Consider the following 22,219-nt stretch of genomic DNA (forward strand, 5'->3'; position numbering starts at 1 on the left):
GGTGCATCAGGCATGTCTCCTTATGACTATGCTGGAACCCGCCACTCTGGTGGTTCCTTTGGCTGCATGTGCTATGACCCTCCTGGACAAGTTTGACATAGACTCCAGGGTGGCCAACTGGGAAGCAACCTTCTCTTGGACTCCCTCAGTAACTTATCCTGCCAGGGTATCTGACAACTTCTTGATCAGATCCTTTTGAAGTCTGGTGAAATGTGCCAGGAAATTCAAAGACCTTAAGGCAAAGGTCAGTAAAGCATAAACTTACTTCCCAAATCTATCCATCAACCAAGACTCTCTTGTTGGGTGGATGTATAAATGAACTCTCCTCAGTGAGTTATTTTTTACTGCAGCCGCTATGACCATGACATCTACTGCTGAACCTTTAACCAAGAATTGCTTATTTTGGTGCAAATAAAAATTTTGTCCGGCTAATTGGGGAGGAGTTCAATGGTGTCTGAAGCCTTCCATGCCCACTGAGAAATCAACTGGATGAGTTTGTCAGTGGGAAGAGTCACCCAAAAGGTAGACGGGCAAGCTCTGAGACCCTGCGGGTAAACTGATTCCTCTGAAGAAGGGTTTTGGGACTTCCACTCACCCCTCTGTTTCAAAATTTCTAGGGTGTCTCCAAAGGAGATATCTTCAGTGGGTGACCTCAGGAAGCTTCCCCCTTCGTCAGCATCAGTGTCTTCCATGATCAATTCCTGGGGGAATCTCAGTTCTTCCTCTTGCACTTCTTCTTCTGAGGAATCTCCTCAGGGGGATAATTTGGGGAGGTATCAGAAGAAGACAGAACCTGCATCTGAGAATTCTGAGGTTTCAGTACTTGCTGCCTCAGTGGAGAGACAGGTCGAATAACTGGGCATGAGGAGGGAATGTGCTCTAAGGAGAAAGGGGCTGACAGAGTCACTGTAAGAGACAGGGCCATCTCCATTGCCTCAAAGGTTGCCCCCTCAAAGATGGAAGGGAGTCCAGAACTGAGATAGGCTTCCTCTGAAAAGAGGTTACTCCCCACTCCAAAGAGATAGCCCCTGAGATAGAAGCCGGAGCCAAACTAAAACAAGCTAATGCTCCAAGGTACAGGGATGGCTCCAAAAAAAAGAGGAGTCAACTCCTGCTCCTTGAAACTGACAGGACAGATATGGCTCTGGGAGGTCTCTGGCTCTAAGTAACCGAATAACTCAGGGCAATAACTGTTTTCAAAGAGAGAGAGAGAGATCTCTGGAACCAGTACAACTGGCACCAGATGACTCAACGCTGTAAACTCTGAAGCCTCAGAGGAGGCCAGAAGAGGAGTTGTTAGAAGAGTGAATGAAGGTTCGGCTCCTGAGCCCATAGGGACCAGAGCTGAAGGGAGTCCTATGAAACTTCTCACCCACAAAATTTTATTCACCAGTCTCTCCACATAGAGTTCTGTAAGGCTTTTGGTAGAACAGGCTGATGACAGAGAGGTGATTTTGGTCGCAGAAGAAAGACCTCAGGTAACTTGCCCTCAAAGGGATAACTAGATGGGGAGTAACAAGTCCTTGATAGAGTTTATTTTTGTCCAATGTCTGTAGTCTGCACGAAAGTAGTTGGTGTCAATGCAGAAGCAGAAGGCAAGTCTTGTTATGCTGAAGCCATTGGCATCAAGGCTTTTGTCATCGGAATGGAGGTCAGAGCCAATGACTTTGCCAGTATCCAAATCTTAGCATCAAAGTCATTTGGCTCTGAGGAACTTTTAGTAGCTGAGGATCTATGTTTCTTTGTTGTCGGTGCTGAAGGGGAGGATGGTACTGACAAACTCATCTTTCTGCCCTTCTCCAAAGAGGATGATGAAGAAGGGGAAGAAATATCCATTTTGCTTTTGTCCATAGCTGATATAGCCTCTCCTAAAGTGGATGGAATCAAGACTTTTAAAACCAGCATGTTCCTCCTCTCAGCAAGAGGCCTATTGCTAAAACCATGGCAGATACTGCAATCCTCCTGTAAATGTACAGGACTCAAACAATATACACATAAAAGATGAAGGTCTGAAAGAGGAATCTTATGGCTGCACTTCTGAAATTTTTTGAAGCCAGAAGGGGCCTTAGATTTCTCAGCCATAATAAAAAGTAGGCTGTCAGCACCCACCCACTTACTCACTCACACACACACACACACACACACACACACACACACACACACACACACACACAAAAAGGAGAGACAGGCAAAACTCACAACAAATAATACTAAATAAACAGTAGAGAAAACAGTGAAAGAGAATAAACACTCAAAGAGAGAAGAAATTCAAAAGGTAGAAGGACAAATTATTCAAAAAGCGAAACTAAGTTCGAGAGCTCTAGTAAAAGCGTATGTCCGGAAAAGTGTCAAAAGAGATCTGAGGTAATTGGGAGATAGGCATTATGGGTAGAGGTGAAGCTTAAGAGAACCCACATGTCAAGGATCAAATGAAAATTATCAACATCAGATTGATTGTTTTAGTTTTTTAGCTATGTATTGTTTATACCTTAATGGTGTATCAAACATCATAATTTCAGTCCATTGTAATTCTTGTTGCTTTAATTATCAGTGGTGTAACTTCACTGTTACTACAGTGTTTGACTAATATACTTCATTGGTCATCATGTCTGCGATGTTTTCTTCACTGCGAATGTCTTACTCTATTTGTTTATACCTGAATACAAAAAAAGAACATCAGAACCCCAACAAGTAAGATCATTAATATACCCGACATAGAATGTGCTCCCCTTTCATATATCATTCTCTATATCTTTATCAAATTGAATCAGCCTTTGCAAAATCAAAAAATCTAGTTCCATCAATCACAATAACATTCCAGGAAATGTCCTTGGTGTTATAAAATATACATTTTATTAAATCCCTTCATATGTCATTAAATGAAAGCTTCTCCAAAGGCTTTGTCTCCAAACTATGCCGGCAAGCCACAGGGGGGTTTACTCACAAGAGATAAGCTACAACTGACTCAGAACTGTAGATTTCACAGTCTCACCAGTACTTGCATGGTAATAGTGAGGATCATTATGGAACTTGGTCAGGAGATATATATATATATATATATATATATATATACACATATACACAGTCTCTTCCTTCAAGGTATTGCATTGATAAGGAAAAGTCATGCCTATTAAGTTTGGCTACGTTTTTCACAGATGTTACAGCTGCCTAATTTAATTAATTATCTCTTTGTATGGATTCCAGAAGAGAATCCAAACATTTCTGATGTTACTATCGAACAACCTTGACCCTGTCTATTCCTTTACAGAGATGTTACATACATTGTTCATTATTCACTGCCTTCTTGCAAACAGTAATGGCCATCCTTTCTGTACTGACAGTTCTCCTATCTAGGTTTTTTTTAGAATTTCCAACCTGCTTTATTGTCTACCTTTACAGTAAATAATAAGAAGCATTTCTCCACAAACCTTCTTTCATTTTGTCCTTGAAAACATTTGTCCACAGTGCATTAATCTGCATTTAAACTAGCTTTTAGTTTTTTATTTGTTTTTATTTGTATTTGTTTTCTGGAGTAGAGCACTGATTTCTATGGACGTTTTTCAGACTCAGCCTGGGACCAGTGTCTGGAAGTGTCTGGTAAGTGTAGTAAACCTGTTTTGTATTAAAATAACCCTACAATAATTTCAAAACCTATTTCACTGTCTATATAATGAATCATGTAGCCACACTATTGTATATCTATGTATATAAATACATCTTCATATTTATTAATTTAGAATATAATTAGTAGAAACAAAGGAAAATACCATTCCAGAGATTCCAAGTAAGACCACGACTTCATTTACTGTAAACTCCAGTAAACATTCCTATGTGTTCTGTTCTGAACATCGTCTTATGCAGCTGTTTGGGACATCTATTCCTCAGGTCACTTCTCTTCAGTGTTGTCACCTACATTATCATTAACCAACAGTCCATTCTGTTATCAGAATTAATGATTCTCACGTTCCATAAACTACTTAAATGATAAAGTCACCCTTTCATGGAGTTGGTGTTTCCACTTTGCCTAAATTAACCTGCCTCAGGAAAGCAACTTCCTTGACAAATGGAAGTAATCTAATACCAAAGATGTTCCTCTCCTCTAAAGCTTCTCTTTGGTTTCTTTTCTCCCTATAAGTTCTACCTACGTAGCTCCATCCAAAGGAGTGTCTGTGTGTTTGTTCTTCATAAGGCTTTGTTTTTATTTCTAACTTAATATTCTTTCACAATGCATTCTTTTATGTTTATGCCCTCCCAGGAAAGTAAAGTCATCAATAAATTGCTCTTTTGTAATCTTTCTTTCACTTAGTTCATAAAGCCATTTACCAGCAGGTATATGATATGTCTAATTTACCACAAGGGCAATGATCTTGGGTACAGTCCCAGACAGTGTTTGATGATAAAAGAAACTGATGTGTGCTGCTAAGAGGTATGGATCCCATGCCCCGAATAAATATTCTAATGAAAAATTCAATCATGGGCTTCATTCATTTCATGACATAATTATTTATTGTTTTACCAGATTGATACTCTATTACTTTTTATACTATGATTGTCTGTATTTCCTGTTGTAGTAAAACATATGTCTTAACTTCTTTGTTCAAGATTTCTGGACAAAGCCAAATATAATGTCACTAATGGCCCAAAATCAGGGGTGATCTCTAAATACTAGTCTAATTCACTTAAAAAGGCTAATAGAACAGTTTTGCAGTGATATGCATTTTCTGAACAATAAGAAGTAGAACACTCCAATGTCTAACATTATTGATGATTGTAATCCTAAACAAGTTACCAAAAAAAAAATCAAAAATTTTACAAGGGACAGGACAAAAATAAGAGATATTCTATGAAATTATAGACAACTGAAAGATATGTAGTAACATGCCACAAAGATGCATTTTCCATTCTAGAGTCTTTATTTTCTTGTTTTAATATAAGTTGACACCAGTGAATCAAACTACCTTGTTTAAAATGCATTAAAGAATGAAATATGTCTTAAATACTTAACACTAATTACATGATTTCTTGTTCAAAATATTTAGTAATAATAATAATGTTATTTACATAGTTTTCTTCCTCAGAATTATGCAATATGACCACAAATAATAATAATATGGTGTGCTGTGCTTTTACATCAAGAATCTGTATTTTCTGGTAATAGCAAAGTTAGTTATCTCTTAATGTTACCAAATATTCACAATTGTTTCTTTTTACAGAAACAGTTTACTCAGTCATTTTAGAATTTGTCTTCATTTCAAACATAATAAACAGGAATAAGATAGTAGAATTTTAAGACATAGACATACTTCACAGATATACAAATTGCTAAACAGCAGGTCACCTTAGCATTGAGTTTTGTAATAAAGATTGAAATAAATGATTATGTAATGGTTGTTAAACATAAAAACATGTTTTATTAAAGATTACATATATGTATTCACATAAACCAATAGAACACTTAGGAATTAAGAAATAGCTATTCCGGATTTTTTTACTTTCTTCCGGCGTCAAATTTGGTACAGTACTCGTAGGTACACTGACAGGCACTAATGACATTTCTGTAAACAAATTCAACTGCTAAAGGTGGACACTGTAAATAAAAACGCACTCTCTTCCATTGAAGGGGTACACAGCAGCTACACTCATTTTCCATGTTACCTGTGTCTTCATTAAACCTGTAATGGACAGAAAACACAAGTGGTGTTAAGCAAATTAAACTGTATGGCCAGAGTAGTACACATTTATTCTTACAGGTGTGCCATATATGAAATGGAGTTTGATCTACCCAAATACAATGATTATATGAGAAGTTAAAAACCACATGGAATTAGTACAGCAAGATAGCACAGGTTTGATAGCAATCTGACTTTTGACCACCACGTTGCTTCTGTTATACAGAAGGCTTTCCACATGGCCCACCTCAGAAGTAAAGGTATTTCACCCAGGAACAAAGAGGTCATAACATCCCTGTACTCTTCCCTTATCAGACCCATTATTGAGTACAATGCCCCTTCGGCATGTACCTTTCCAAGCACATGCAACAGTTGGAGAGACCACAGAGGTTCCTGAACAGGAAAATCCAGGGTCTCAAACACCTGTCCTAGACAGACAGGCTAAAAGCCCTGGCCCTCTACTCAGTCTAGTGCAAACTGCTCAGAGGTGACCTGTGTCTGGCATGCAAGGCCATCTCAGACTCAGCCTTGATGGAGTTGCCGTCAAACTTCACTTGTGCAACCTGCATGCAAGGCCTCGACTGGTCTGTGAGATTAATAGAACTTGTTGGCAGGATAGACTTGTGTCCCAACAACTCCCCCATCTGTGGTTTTGACTCCCTCTCCATGTCAAGCAGAGTACTTCACTAGCCCTCTTTAAGAGGAACCTGGATGACTGGATGGGAAACAGAAAATATAGCCCTGGGGTCCCACGTGTCCCTGCTGGACTGGGAAAACAGGTGCTGACTTTGTGGGGCATGGATGTAATTCTTGGCTAGGCTTATAAGAGCTTCCAGACCAATAGCCTATCATCCTATGAACATATAATAACAAAGACACTGGAAAATCTGGCCAAGACGGGAGGCGTAATGAGCAGCGTACATTTGTTTTACCATCCAGATGTAGGGGTTGGTTTGTGTATAGCTGCAGGAGGGACACCTGAGTATCAAACCACAGATGTATACTTTGGTTTTGAAGACAGGATGTGGAGGCCAAGCCTGCAAAGGAGAGCACTTCTCTTTCTCTATCTGTTACACTCTTTCACCTGGCTTGGACATGTGCAGAAATCTGCTTCTGTGCAGCAAGCTGGAAGACATTACACTGCATCTGCTGTCTAAAGGGTAGGGTTAAGAATACAGGATAAATTCTCTGACCTCCTGCAGGATGATGGTCTGCAATCCCAGACTCATACTTCCTGTACCCATTTTCCTTGGATGTCAAGAAATGGGAGAAATGAGTAGATCAGTGTTTTTTGGGAAGACTTGTCAAAGAAAGTGGGGGTGGAAATACCGGAAAAAAAAAAAAACTTCAGTATTGCAAATACAGGACAAAAGGCAGTAATAGCAATATCTGACTAATCTGGCTCCCTGTTGAAATGTTGCCACTCAAAATGCCGAATGCTGACAAGCCAAAATAAAAGACCAGAACTGTAGAAGAGAGAATCTTAAAGATCACTCTTCTCCTCTAAACTTTTTGCCTTGGGGCAAGATCCCCTGCAGCCCCAACCCCCAAACTTATAAATAACAAATCCAAGATTACCATAACTCAGAGAAAGGGGAATATTCTTTGAAATAGCTATCTTGGACTTAGTAGTCCATTTTTTGTCCATTCAGTGTCTGTATTTCGGGACTCAGTCTAGTGAGTCCTGACATTTGAAATGATTACTGATCAATGCACTAACAATAATGCGCTAAAAGGCAGGAGTGTGGATTACAATTCAATAGACATTACACAGTCAAAAGCTTGGAGTTAAATTTTGATGATAAACGAGTGAGCAAATAATTTTAGAGGATCAAAGCAGTTAGAAGCTTCATAAATTCAGAGACTGGGTTGGATAACTCTAAAATTATTGATTGCTTTTATACAAAAGTATTCAAGACTATAATAAAATCCATTAATATATATTGGGAGAACAAGTAACTACAAATGATGTTGTCTAAATGATAAAAGGTCCTTCGCAAATAAGAAGCAAATGTTTGTTTAGAGAGATAAAAAGCAAATCACTGATATATATATATATATATATATAAATATATATATATATACACACACACACACACACATATATATATATATATACACACACACACACACACACACACACACACATATATATATAAATATATATATATATATATATATATATATATATATACACACATATATATATATATATATATATATATATATATATATATATATATATATATACACACACACACACAAAAATAATACAAAAATGTCAGAATTACAAGTTAATTAAAGAGCAGTAAAAAACTGAATCAGCAATATAAGGTAAAGGATTTTTTCCTGTTGCCCGCCCACAGCTGACTACCAGCTGCCACTAGCTCCTCTGCATATTCACTGAGTTTACCAAACCTATATTCGCCTTCAACAGTGAATATAATCCATGCTTTACATTTCTAACTGTATGAGATATTCCCACAGAAATTAAAGGATGGATCACGTACCATCTTGATGCTCATGTGTGTGGTCTTCAGTTACCACCCCCCACACACATTCAACTGACACTGAGTTTGTTTGTGATATTATAAAACAGAGTTGGAATATTCTTTTAAGGGAAGTTGGCATACATAACATAGTAGGTGAAACTCAAATGTTTTCCTTCAGAAACAACAGAAATTTAAAACGGTTATTATCTACAAGACAATATCACCGACACGCATCTAAACTGATGAAGACAGGCTCCTATCCCTGCAGAAACTGTTCTGCATGCAAATATATATATTGAACATTCAGAATTTTATACATCCGGTGACTCACAAATAATACAGACTGAACTCCTATGCTGACTGTAAAACACATAATCTTGTCTACATTGCCTGCTGCCAAATTTGTCAAAGCTTTTATGTAGGCAAGATGAACAGGGAATTGAAAGAACAGGTTTTTAAACATATTAGTCATATCCATCTAAAGGAGGAAAAGAGTCCGTTATACAAACATATATCCGATAATCCACAACATACTTTTCATTTTCATGTTTTACAGGTGGTTACATAAAGTTATGGAGGAGGAGACATTATGTTGGAGACTGAATTCAAAGAAATGCATTGGATAGGTGACCTCCATGCCGACATGCCTCAAGGTTTAAACACATACTTACCCCTTAAAACTGTTTTGAACAGACGGAGGTTGAGAAGAAGTATATCCTTACACATCGTACTTTGTTCTAAGACATTCAACATCAGATATGTTTTTTATACTGTAAGCCTTAGGTCATTTAATATTCACATCTGCTTTTTACTTTAGTCTTTGCTAAGCAACCTGAGATCACTTTACACAATGTAGCTTTGCCTTTCATTCCATTTGTTTTTAAACAGTAATCATATAATAGATGCTTGATGCTATATTTCCTATCATGAACAGCACAGTTCAATTTTCTATGTTATGTGATGACAATAGTAATGTGTGATATTCATCATGACCCATCTAAGTTCTGATTGGTAAATGTAGTCATATGTTTCAAACGGTTCCACCCTTTACCGATGTATATATTTGAAGCAATTTGATTACCTTTCACTTGTTTTTCAATCAGTGATGTTTCAGACTTTTAGAAAATGATCTGACGGATGGTGCTGCATCCACATTATGTACATTTGCCCATTTTATCTATTTATTTTTTTATGTGGTTTGCACTTGACAGACATTTAATTAGTATTGTTAGCCATCTGTGATATTGTCTAACATAAATAGCACAGTTCTATGATGTGCAATGTTAATAGAAATCTGTGATGTCAACTAGGACTTTTTTAGGCTCTGATTGATTAGTGCACATTAGAAGTGGTTTAATTGGCTTTTACTTGTTTTTAAATCAATGATACTTCAGACTATTAGAAAGTGATTTGATGAAGGGCATTGCATCCACACTACATATGTTTGCCCATTTTACATATTTATTATTTTTATATAATTTGTATTTAACGGATACTGGCTTATCATTGTTAGTTATTTGTTATATTCTTTAACATGAACAGCACAGCTCTATGATATGTAATATTAATGAAAATCCAAAGTTTCGAAGTAATACCTCGAAAAGGGAAAAAACAGTGCTCTCTCACTTTTAAAGTCCAAAGTTTAATATAGAGTAATCCAACACATAAACACTTTACAGACACCGCATTTTCATCCCTATTACACAGACTTCGTTAGATGCGGACTTTACATCACCTAACTTTTATCCCCCTTCCAATTAATCAATTACTTAACACAAACCAATAAAAAAGCTTCATCCACAACCATGTTAATAGTTAAAACCACTGTTAAAAACATTGCTAAACACCTTTTTAATAAAACACTACACATTTAAAACATCTTAAATTATCTAAAATGTACCCTAAAAATAATTTGTTAAAAACTTTTGCTGAGAGACTAAGTGAGGTAAAGTGCAGTAAGTGCCATATTAAAAAAATAAATATTCTGTTTTTAAAAAATAAACATACAGAAATGTTAAAGTGCTTTGAGGAATAATACAAAGACTCAGTCTTGTGGTTCAATGTCAATAATATACCCCTATGCACCAAGAAGGATTTTCAGAACACATTTTCATTTGAAATCCTTCACAACTTAGCTGCTCTCATTTTTAACAATGGGGCAATGGAAATGTTGTCATTCAGACCTGGTGGTGTTGTGGTTTGTAATATTATTTGCTAGCATTACTCTTTATATTCCACTTTTTCTTCCCACAGCCCTCCTCTTAATTCTTTTTTTCACCTGCTCTAACACAAAAAATACATAACGTGCTCTCGAACATTCTCTGATGCATTTATACAAAGCATTCGTTTCCTTCTTTGTTTGCATGTCATAATTGTGCTCATAAATCCTTCTCCTTAATTTGCATTCTGTCTTACCTATGTAAAAGGAACCGCATTTCTCACAAGTTGCACAATAAACCAGTCCTGCTATGTCACAATTGGAAAATTCATTCCCACATATCCACCTGTTTCTACTGGCTATAAATAAACGATCCCTGTTTAACACATAATTACATTGTGAACAATGTCCACACTTATAGGTACCTTTCCTTCTTTTGTCTATGTTGTACTTGTACTCATTTTTCAGGAGACATTTTAAATTCTGAGAGCTTCTGTACACAATTCTAAACCCCTCCTTGGGAACTTCACCTAAATCGGTGAAACCCAAAAACCTTTCCCATTCGGTCTTTATAATCTTCTTGGCTAAACCAATACTAGCATTGTACTCTAGTACTAAAGTCTTCCCAAATTCATCATCTTGGTCTTTTTTCAAATCCCCCTTGGTTGTTAATGTCTATCCTAAGATGGGTTTGAACCTTTCCTTTCCTTTCTACCTTCATATACTTCTTCTCTAACTTCTAGTATCACCTCTTTGAGATAACCCCTCTCCCTAAACAGCTTTTCCAATGTCTTACTTTCATCCTTAAAATCATCTTCAGCTGACACCATTCTACTTGCGTGCATGTATTGCCCCTTTATAATATTTCTCTGATAATGTGAGGGATGTGCGCTATCAAAGTGTAGAAAAGAATTATAAAATGTACTCTTTCTATAAATTTTTGAGTTAAATTTCCCTTCACTTTTATATATTTCCACGTCCAGGTAATCTAGTCTCTCATGTGAATAGTTCTGTACGAAACTTAAAAACGTGGTTGTGTTATTAATGTACACAATGAATTCTTGTAACTTTTCTAAGGTACCTGTCCATAGGATACATATGTCATCAAAAAATCTCCTACAGAGGGTCCAATACTAGGAATATACAGACCTCAAAATACATTTCTCTTCCCCATTTGCTAATATGAGCTTGACATAGGTGGGGGCGCATGCTGTTCCCATCACCACTCCCTGCTTTTGTTGGTAAAATTCAACCTTAAAAAATATAAAATTATTTTTTAAAACCATATCCATGAAGTTTAAACATGCCTAATATTATTTCTTCTAACATTTGCAACCCCTCACCATGTGGTATATTGGAAAATAAATCGACCACATCAGTGGTTACAAAATCAATATTGTCACTATACAAGTCATCTTTTACTTCCCTCAAAAAAATCCCAAGAATCCCTTAAAATTACCTTCCCTTTTAGCCATAGTTTCTTAAGTTTAATATCTATGTATTTGCTAGGGGCAAAGTTTTTGACCCCTCTGCAGAAACTATAGGTCTTAAAGGTGGATCTGTTTCATTTTTGTGAATCTTTGGGATCCGAAATATAGAGAATATTCTCAGTTTTTCTACCTTCAAGTAACTGTGTGTTCTTTGATTTATTCAGATGTAGCTTGAGTAGGCTTTTAAAGTGTGCTAGTTTGTCAGTGAGTTTGATGCATTCTAGGATGGTGTTTCTCATTTCTGAGACATAGCAGGATTAAAGTGAGTCTATGGCTAAATTATTAGACAACATGTTGGCAGAACAGAGGACCCTTAAAGGGAAGGAAGGCAGTAAGATATTTTTAGTGTGGAAAATTTCTCTCGATAGTAAACAAGTTTATATGCAGATATTAATTGCGATTTTTTTTAGGACATTGCTTAGTTTAAGCCAGTTAAGTTGTCTCAAGACACTAATTTTGATTCATGAGAGATATTTTGGTTAATTAGGATAGGTGGTGCATAAGGGGGAGGGGCAAGAAGTTCATTTTAATGTCGACTTTTAACTTCAAGCAGCTAATTTTACATGACCCCCCCCCCCCTTCTCTGTTGGCTTTGTTAATTTAGGTCTTGAGTCAGGTCTTCTGCTACTGCATGGAGCAACTTCAGTAAGCTACTAGTGATGCATGTAATTTATTTTTTAGTACATTCACTATATTGGAAATGTTAGATGCAAGTCAAATGAAATATACTTCAATCAGGAGTTTTTTCCTGAGCTGAAAGTTTTTCTTTTTTCTGTCCATAGTGCTTTCTACCATCAAGTTTAAGCTAGCTAACAATTTTTAAACTAATGTTTAGAATACTGTTAAATTTGTTTCTTGCTACTATTAAGGGTGCCCTTGAAGGAAAATAGATTGCAGTATTACAAACTGGTAAACCACACATAACTACATGCCTGAGTCCATTCCAAGGTCCTCTTGGATTCTTCAAGGTGCATATACTAATGAGGAATCTCAGATTTGGCCAGCTATACTGCATTAGTTAGATTTTTTTTACATTCTTGTTGATGCCTGTATAAATCTTCTAAGCCAACGGTCCCCAACCACCGGGCTGTGGAGCACTTAGTACCGGACCATCAGGTAAGTGAATGCCTGTATGAATGTGTTTACATGTCTTTCTGCGTGTGAATGCATGCATGAAAGCAAAAGAATGTGTGTGTGTGTGTGTGTGTGTGTGTGTGTGCACGCGTGTATGTGAGAGATCGTAAGAATGAGAGCAATGTGTGAATGAATATAGGTATGAATGAGGAAGTAACTGTGTGTGTTTATGTGTGAGACTGGGAGAGTGAGAATGATGTATGAATGAATGCATAAGTGGGTGTGTGGCATGTGGGTGTGACAGACAGTGAGTGCGATGTATGAATGAATGTGGAAGTGGCTGTGTGTCATGTGGGTGTGACAGACAGTGAGAGCGATGTATGAATGAATGTGGAAGTGGCTGTGTGGCATGTGGGTGTGACAGACAGTGAGAGTGATGTATGAATAAATGTATAAGTGGGTGTGTGGTATGTGGATGTGACAGTAACAGCGATGTATGAATGAATGCGTAAGTGGGTGTGTGGCATGTCGGTTTGACAAACAGAATGATGTGTGAATGAATGCAGGTATGAATGAGGAAGTGACTGTGTGTGTGTGTGTGTGTGTGTGTGTGTGTGTGTGTGTGTGTGTGTGTGTGTGTGTGTGTGAGAGACTGGAAGAGTGAAAGCAATGTATGAATGAATGCGTAAGTGGGTGTGTGTGTGACAGACAGTAACAGCGATGTATGAATGAATGTGTAAGTGGGTGTGTGGGCTGTGGGTGCAACAGACAGTGAGACCGATGTATGAATGAATGCATAAGTGGGTGTGTGTCATGTGGGTGTGACACTGTGAAAGAGCAATGTGTGAATGAATGCAAGTATGAATAAGGAAGTGACTGTATGTGTGTGTGAGAGAGATCAGGAGAGTGAGAGCGATGTGTGAATGAATGCAAGTATGAATGAGGATGTGACTATGTTTGATCAGGAGAGAGTAAGAGTAATGTATGAGTGAATGCAGGTATGAATGATGGAGTGACTGTGTGTGAGAGATCAGAAAAGAGTGAGATCGATGTGTGTGAGTGAATGCATGCATGAATGCAAAAGAGACTGTGTGTGTATGTGTTATGGACGAAAGGTACACAAACCTCATGGCTGCTGCTGCCAGTGATCACTCTCACTCTCTCTGTCACACACACACATACACACACAGTCACTTCCTCATTCATACCTGCATTCATTCACACATTGCTCTCACTCTCCCGATCACTCACTCACTCACACACACGCGCGCGCGCGCGCGTGCACACACACACACACACACACACACAATACCTCTCAACCTCTTAGTAGTGCAAAAAGTCTGGACAAAGCGTAACAGAATGGGGGGGAGCAAATTTTAAATATTGCTCTTATTAACCATAGAAAGCTGGTAGAATAACAGGATTTGTCTTATCATGTATTTTTTTGAAGGACATGAGGCCTGAAATACAAATGTATATAATTATTTAGTGACTTCAGTCCTCAGATCATCCCAGTGATTTGTCAGAAAATCACACACACACACACACACACACACACACACACAAAATACCACTCAACCTCCTAGTAGTGCAAAAAGTCTGGACAAAGCCCAACAGAATGGGGGGGGGGGCAAATGGGACAGATTTTAAATATTGCTCTTATAACCATAGAAAGCTGGTAGAATAACAGGATTTGTCTTATCATATATTTTTCTGAAGGATTTGATGCCTGAAATACAAATGTATATCATTATTTAGTGACTTCAAGTCCTCAGATCATCTCAGTGATTTGCCAGAAAATCACAAAAGTTATGAGGAACAGACCAAAACTCAGAGGGAAAAATCTGGGCATTCTGTGAAAATCTGTACAGTTGAGAGGTATGAATACCTCTCAACCTCTTACTTAGATCAAGAAATCTGGACAAAGCCAAAAATAATGGGTGGACAAAGGCCCAAAATAGGGACCCTTTTAAGTACTGCTTTTACAAACTTCAAAAGTTGATAGAAATACAGGTTTTGCATTAGCATGAATTTTCTGAAGGGTATGAATGTCTGTCATTATTTTCTGACTGCAGCCTCAATGATCTGTCAGTGATTTGCCAGAAAACAACAATTTTATGAAAAAAAGACCAAAAATATGAGGCAAAAATCTGGACATTCTTTGAAAATCTATACAGTTGCGAGGTATGCTGGACAGAGCCAAATAATAGGGACAGATTTTAAATATTGCTCTTATAAACATACAATCAGTAAGGTTGCCATTAGGTTTACTTACCTCTCAACCATAGTAGATCAATGTTATGCTGTTAAGCAGAATGTACACTTTCTTTTTTGGTAATTATTGCCAACTGTCTTTTTATTGTACTTTGGAGCTTTTCTCCCCAGGTTTGGTCTCCTCATTTAACAAATGTCAAATAAATAAATAAATATTTACTTTATTATGCATGCTGCAAGATGACCGGTCCATGGAAAACTGCCTTACATTGATACCGGTCCTTGGTGCAAAAAAGGTTGGAGACCACTGTTCTAAGCAACACAGTTGCTCATTAAAGTCAAGGGGATTATGTAGTAAAGCCACATCTTAACCTAACGGTCAGAACTGGTACTGCAGACATTATTTGATGTACAGCCTAAATGCCTGTAGTACCTATTCTGACATGTCTAGCTTTGCCTTTTACCTTTTGCTGATTCATAGAGTCATAAATTCTTACTATGATAATGACCCAGGGGGCATTTCTAAGCCTAGTCAAGTGTTCCCAAAAGAATAATGATGCCCTGTAGCCAAACAGGACAGTGAGAGCCAGGCATATTTAAGCTACCTATGTCCATAAGAGACAAGGGGGCCAAACCTAGTGTAAGTTTCCTATTCCCCACCCATTGGTCTAGGTTACACTTAAACTGGGTAACAGATGAACTCAGCTTCACATGGATGGGAAGCCTGTTCCATTGTAGGAGCAGTCTCTGGGACACATATCTATCTCTCCAACATGTTCTATTTAAGTCACAGACACAATTCAGGTCCATAGACCTTGTATTTCTTGTACTGTTTAACTTGTGAAAATGCAGGAGATTCAAAATTGTGGCATTTGTGGATGCAATGTAAGCCAGGCATAGATCACCCCTCATCAATCTATAGGAGACTTAGTAGAGGGGAAAGTACTTTAAGACACTCTGCATAAGGCAGGTTACTCCTTGTATTCTTTTTGTAAGGAGCCTCTGAGATTGCACTAGTTTTCTGCATATGTCTGGGTCAGGTACATATTGAAGGCAGCATTGTTCTCTATCACTGGTCTGATAAGGGTGGAGTACAGTGCAATAATGACCTCTTTGGACCTAGATGACATGCCCTTACTTACAAGCTGTGCAACATAAAAGGATTTCCTCACCACTGTGGCAACACTGTAGTCGAAGGTAAGGCCACTGTCTATGTGTGTACCCAGATTCCTGAACATTGGGTCGACTCTTAGTGGTGTATTATCAACATGATAATTAGTCGGGATGGTTGACTTTCCATAGGGTACAACTATGCATTTCATAGCAATGGGTTTAAGACCATGGCTTTGGCACAATTTGTTATGCAGAGATATGCCTTATTGATGAATGCTAGTGTCTGCAGGGGAGTCAATGATAACCCCCAGCTTGCAACCATCTGCAAACTTAGTCAGCCATAAACCTTCAGCATTTGTTTCCATTTCAGAGAGGTAAATGCCAAAAACGAGTGAGCCCTGGAGGACATCGCTAGTGGAGGTGGCCTCACCTACTTTGACCTCCTGGGTCCTATCAGTGAGTCGGTTGGCTATCCAGCAGGTGATAAAAGAGTTTATACCTAATTTATTGAATTTCTCCTTAATCCTGAATGAGGTCTTGCATAAAAAGCATTGGCCAGGTTGAGGTAAGCTGTGCAGACAGTCTTGCTTTCATCCAATGCTTCAGTGACTCACTCAAAAAAGTCCACCAGATTTAATAGGCATGACCTTCCTTTAACAAAGTCGAACTGTGATAGGTCCAGTGTTTGCAGGTTACTTATGTCCTCATTTATCATGCGCATGATGATTCATTCCATGGTCTTACATATGAGGCCTGTCAGACTTATAGACCTGTAGTTACCTGGATCAGATGTTGGACCACCTTTGTTCAGGGTAAAGACTGTAGCCACCTTCCATTCCTTGTGCACAAAACTTGACTGTAGGATCCAGATGAAAAGGGATTCAAGTGGACCAGAGAGGTCATGTTTCATGCTCTATATTAAGCATCCCAGGATGTTTCTAGGGTCCCATCGATACAGTATTTTTGGCCTTGGAAAGTGCATTGATTACCTGTTCCCTAGTAATGGTTGGGGGGATTGTGGTATGTGGCATTTCCTTAAATGACACTGTCCTGATGACACTAAAGCAGCTTTTATGGATGCACCTATAATGAGCACTGTTTAACCCAGGGCAGTAACTAAGGAGTCTCAACCCTCACCACTGTCTCCGGTAAGGGGGAAGGGTCACTAAAAGCGGAGGTAGAAAACACAATTTCCCATAAGAGTACACCAGGAACAGGTTCCAAACTTGGGACTGAACTATATGCTTCACCCCAGGTCCCCAAATGAGTCTCCACACAAACCACTGCAGAGCACTATGTTACAGTTCTAGGTATCTGGCACACTCACTCTTAAATGTCTGATATTCACACATATATACTCTTGGGAAAGACTAACACAGATTTACCTGATGGGCTTCTTTGCCCAAATTACAAGGTAATGGCTGCCATCAGTCAAATACCACAATACCCTTCAAAAGGGGTGTTCAATTATATTGGGTAAAATAGATATGAAAACATTCCAGCCAGTCAGGCTTTTCAGAGTGGCCCTGGTGTTATCACAACAAGCATAAACACTCTCAAGTTATTAAAATATTAACTAAAAAAACAGCCACAATGAAAGGTAGCAATACATTTAATAATAAATAAAGGGACTTAAACATTTAAATACTGAATAACCAATTCCAATAAACATCAGTTTCACACATAGAAATATGAAAAACTACTGTAGGATATATCTCACATTGATTTTAGAAAACCTCTATCTAGCTGTAGCTCCCTGACTATCTGAAAATTAAATTTCCCTATCTAATCTAAATACTTTAGCAAGGCAAGATTATACTCTTACTTCTAAAAGATAAGATGAGAAATTATGTCTACACTCCAGAATGTTTTGTCCTCAGTGACTGGAATAACTATTCTCCTGGAAACAACAGGCTACTACTACTGACCAGCTATGGAAAACAACTGCTGAACAGCAACTGAATAGCTGACTCAGAACCTGCTTTTTATAGCAGATCTTATTCAAAAGTAACAGGAAGTTGCCATGAGAATTCTACTCTCATATCAGACTTTGAAAAGTAAACAAACAGCTAAAGTGAAGATTCTGTTTTCCCAGGCCTGGCACACAATGACATCACATCTACCTGCTTGTTTCATTTTCCACCCTCCCAGTCAAGATGAACCATGGCCAAAGGTATTTGGAATGGGGTCCCAACCAAAGCTCTGATTACTGTGGACTGCCCAAGCAAGTACTGCTCCTTCTTAACCACTGTAGGCCTCACAATGGCTGTATCAGAAGCTGTGTCTGTCTTAGCAGTGGCTAGGATACAAATTTTGGTGACAGTCTGGCACCTCTGTTGTTTCCAGACAACTTACCACTGGCATTCTTCCATTCCCACTTGCAGTTCTCTCAACTTTTGTTTCTCCCCTTGCTTCAATGGACATTTGTACTCTACATGGCCCCTCTGATTACATTTGAAACCTCTAATCCTTGATCCTTAACATTTGCTTGAACTTGTGGCTTCCCCTGTACTGCTGAATTCTGTTAAAGTGGTTTAAGCTGCCCCCATGGGTTCCCTTATGCCCATGTGCAGCACTGGGTATCCCTTTCGTATGCAGTGGTGCACTGCTTGCTAAGTACAGATCCCCTTTTCTCCCCAAATCATTTACAGAGTTAAACTCTTGGTCTGCCAACCAGATCCTCATGTACTCAGGCAAAGCACTGAGAGCTTGTTTCCTCACCAAAACTGTCTGACAGTCCTTCAAAAGTGGTAAACTGACACCCACTCACCCACCTGTGAAAGTTAAGTACTTAAATCAGTAATGTAATCACATACACTTTTATCTGCCTTATATCTATGTTCATGAAACTTTTTTCTATACATTTCAGGAGTTAATTTAAAATAATCAGGTAAACATTGTTTTACACTATCACAATTCAAATAATCAATATCAGATAGTTTAGCAATTGCATTAACAACTCTACCATGGAGTAAGGGGATCAGGAACTGAACCCAGAGCCCTTGGTCAACATTATATTGTTCACATACCCTCTCAAATATATAAAATAACCTATCAAAGTCATCTTCCTCCCTGTACAGTGGAAAAAGTTTAATGACCTTTATGCCTTCTGAGCTTCAGTCATTCCTTTCCCCATTAGTTCCATGACCCTGTCAAAGGGTTAGAAGCTCCTTTTTATACTGTCTCTGCCTCTCATTTTCTTCAGCTTCCATCTCCAAATATCGCAGTTCATACTTGACGCTGTTTCTCTCTCTCTCCCCTCAGATTCCAGTTCATGCTGATGCTACTTCTCCTTCTCCCTCTCCATCTCCTGCTCCTACAAATGTCACACATCATACTGACGCTGCTTCCATCTCTCCCCTCAGATTCCAGTTCATGCTGATGCTACTTCTCCTTCTCCCGATCCTACAAATGTCACACATCATACTGACACTGCTCATCCTTCTCCTCAGCCTCCAAATGTTGCAGTGTCTCTTCAGTCTCCAATTCAAGTCTCAACTCCAAACTAATTTTAAGTCCTCTGAGGAAAAGGTGAACTTTCCTGTCTCAGAAGGCTGCTTATCCCCAGTGTCAAACTGGATATCCCCCATTATGCTGGTCTGCTCTGTGTCTGCAGCTAAGGCTGAGATCATTGCTTCCTTAGTATGGTTGGCATGCACCAGTCCATTGGGTTTGCACACCTTGGCAAACTGGTTCCTGGTTAGCTTGCTATAATCCTCTGCAGACATCTTTGCCTACTGTCCCTGACTAAACTAACTAAAAATGATTAAAACTTTTGCGACAATGAAACTCTGTATGTTTATCTTGTCGCTGTTGAGAGTGCACACCTTAGTGACTACTACCCACAGGCTACTTAAGCTCAATTAAAATCCCACACCACTGCCACTAATATGTGACGAGCCCTCTTTAACCCGGGGCAGTAACTAAGGAGTCAAAATCCTTACTGCTGTCTCCAGTAAGGGAGTGCAACTAAAAGCAGGTAATTAAATGCACAATTTCCCTTAAGAGTACACCAGGAACAGGTTCCAAACCTGGTTCTGGGCTATATGCTTCGCTCCAGGTCCCCAAACGAGTCTCCAAACTAACCACTACTGAGCACTATGTTCCAGTTCTAGGTATCTGACACACACACTCTTAAATGTCTGATATTCACACATACTCACACTTTTGGGAAATATTTAACATCTGTGTTTCTCTGCCCAAATTACAAGGTAATGGCTGCCACCAGTCAAATACCACATTACCCTTCAAAAAGGGTGTTAAATTATATTGAGTACAATAGATATGGAAACAAATGGTAACATGTATCCCAAGCAGTAATTTTTTTCGGAGTGGTCCTGGTATTATTACAATAAGCATAAACACTATCAAGTTAATAAAAATATTAACTAAATAATCAGCCACAATGAGAGGTAGCAAAACATTTAATAATTAATAAAAGGATTTACACCATGTAAATACTGAATAGCTGATTCCAATAAACATCAGAGTTTCACACATAGGAAATATGAAAATAATGCTGTAGGATAGATCTCACATTGATTTTAGAAAACCTCTAGCCATCTAGCCGTAGTTCTCTGAGTATCTGACGATTATCTGTTCCTATCTAATCTAAATACTTTAGCAAGGCAAGATTATACTCTTACTTCTGCAATGTAGGATGAGAAATTATGTCCAAACTCCAGACTGTTGTCTGTCCTCAGTGACTGGAATAACTACTTACCTGCAAACAATTGGACTACTACTGCTGAACAGCTCTGGAAAACAACTGCTGAACAATAACTGAACAACCGACTCAGAAACTGATTTTTATAGCAGATCTTTTTCAAAAATAACTGGAAGCTGCCATGAGAGTTCTACTCTCATATCAGACTTTGAAAAGTAAACAAACAGATGCAGTGAAGATTCTATTCTCCCAGTTCTGGCACACAATGACATCACATCTAGGTCAGCTGACTCTAGCACAACATACATTCAGAACTCTCCCCACAAAGAACATGCACAATTGATCAGTCAGAAGATTGCTGTTTGACATTCAAACATCTTGCATAAATCAGGGTGACAATCAAAAGACAAACTTAGATGCAAAATTACAGCTAGTTATACTGGTATATGTAACACAGGTAATTTACAAATATCTATAATTATTTACAAAACTTCAGCCAGCCATGTTAGTACAGAAAACAATATCTAATACCTCACAGCCCCCTTTATGGGACCTTTGCTTTTCAGACCTGAAACTGATCAACATCTCCACGGCATGGAATAGAAAGGACAATTCCTTTCGGTTGCTGAAGTAACATTTTTCTTCTCCCCATTGTTTTTTTTGCAGAACACAAAGAAGGAAATGGAAGTAATTTTTTAGAATAGCCTGTGGACAGCAAAACAGCAAGCAGATGGATTTTGTCAGTCCCTCTCACCCAGGTACCAGCAATGCTTAAAGTCCAATGGTCAAGTGATACAGCAGTTCAAGAAGTTATAGTCCCCCCTAAATGCAGTTTATGACATTACTAACTACTATGCTGACTTTTACCAGTAAGAGGCAGTTCAGTCTAGAACGCCCCTGTGTTTTACAGTATAAGAAAATGTGAATAAGGGAGATTATCTGCAATATACTTCTTTCCATTCATGTCCTGAACTAACTGCCCTACACTCATCCAATATGCTATTCAGTCAGAAGATATGGGTGAGGATGGAAGCACAACAGCTCTTCACAGAGAGGGCTAGTCAAGAGGTCCTAACAGACAGGCAAGGAAGGGATATTAATCATACATTCATTTTGGTGTCTAGGAAGACACAGGACGTCAGACCTTCTCTGGATCTTTCTAGCCTAAACATTCATCTACAAACAATCCTTTTGCATGGCCATGTTGCAGTCCATGTGCTCATGTCTATAAAGAGAAGGCTGACTATGGTCTTTCAGCCTTTAGGATGCTTACTTACATATAAACTTGCAAGGTTCTCCAGAAAGTTCATCCACTTTAGAATAGGGCTTAATTACTATCAGTC

At 38.4% G+C, this 22,219-nt stretch overlaps 1 protein-coding gene across 1 annotated transcript in view; it reads right to left on the reverse strand.

Moving 5' to 3' along the window:
• Positions 1-4,822: 4,822 nt before the first annotated feature.
• LOC122791368 (mucin-6-like) overlaps positions 4,823-22,219 on the reverse strand; it is a 451,712-nt gene continuing 434,315 nt past the window's right edge. The window contains exon 10 of the mRNA XM_044059083.1: positions 4,823-5,672. Within this exon, the coding sequence (XP_043915018.1) occupies positions 5,489-5,672 (184 nt within the window). The 3' untranslated portion in view covers positions 4,823-5,488. The remainder of the gene's footprint in view (positions 5,673-22,219) is intronic.

Source organism: Protopterus annectens, chromosome 17.part0 (genome assembly GCF_019279795.1).
Source record: "Protopterus annectens isolate FY-2018-M chromosome 17.part0, PAN1.0, whole genome shotgun sequence".
NCBI classification, from domain to species: domain Eukaryota; kingdom Metazoa; phylum Chordata; order Ceratodontiformes; family Protopteridae; genus Protopterus; species Protopterus annectens.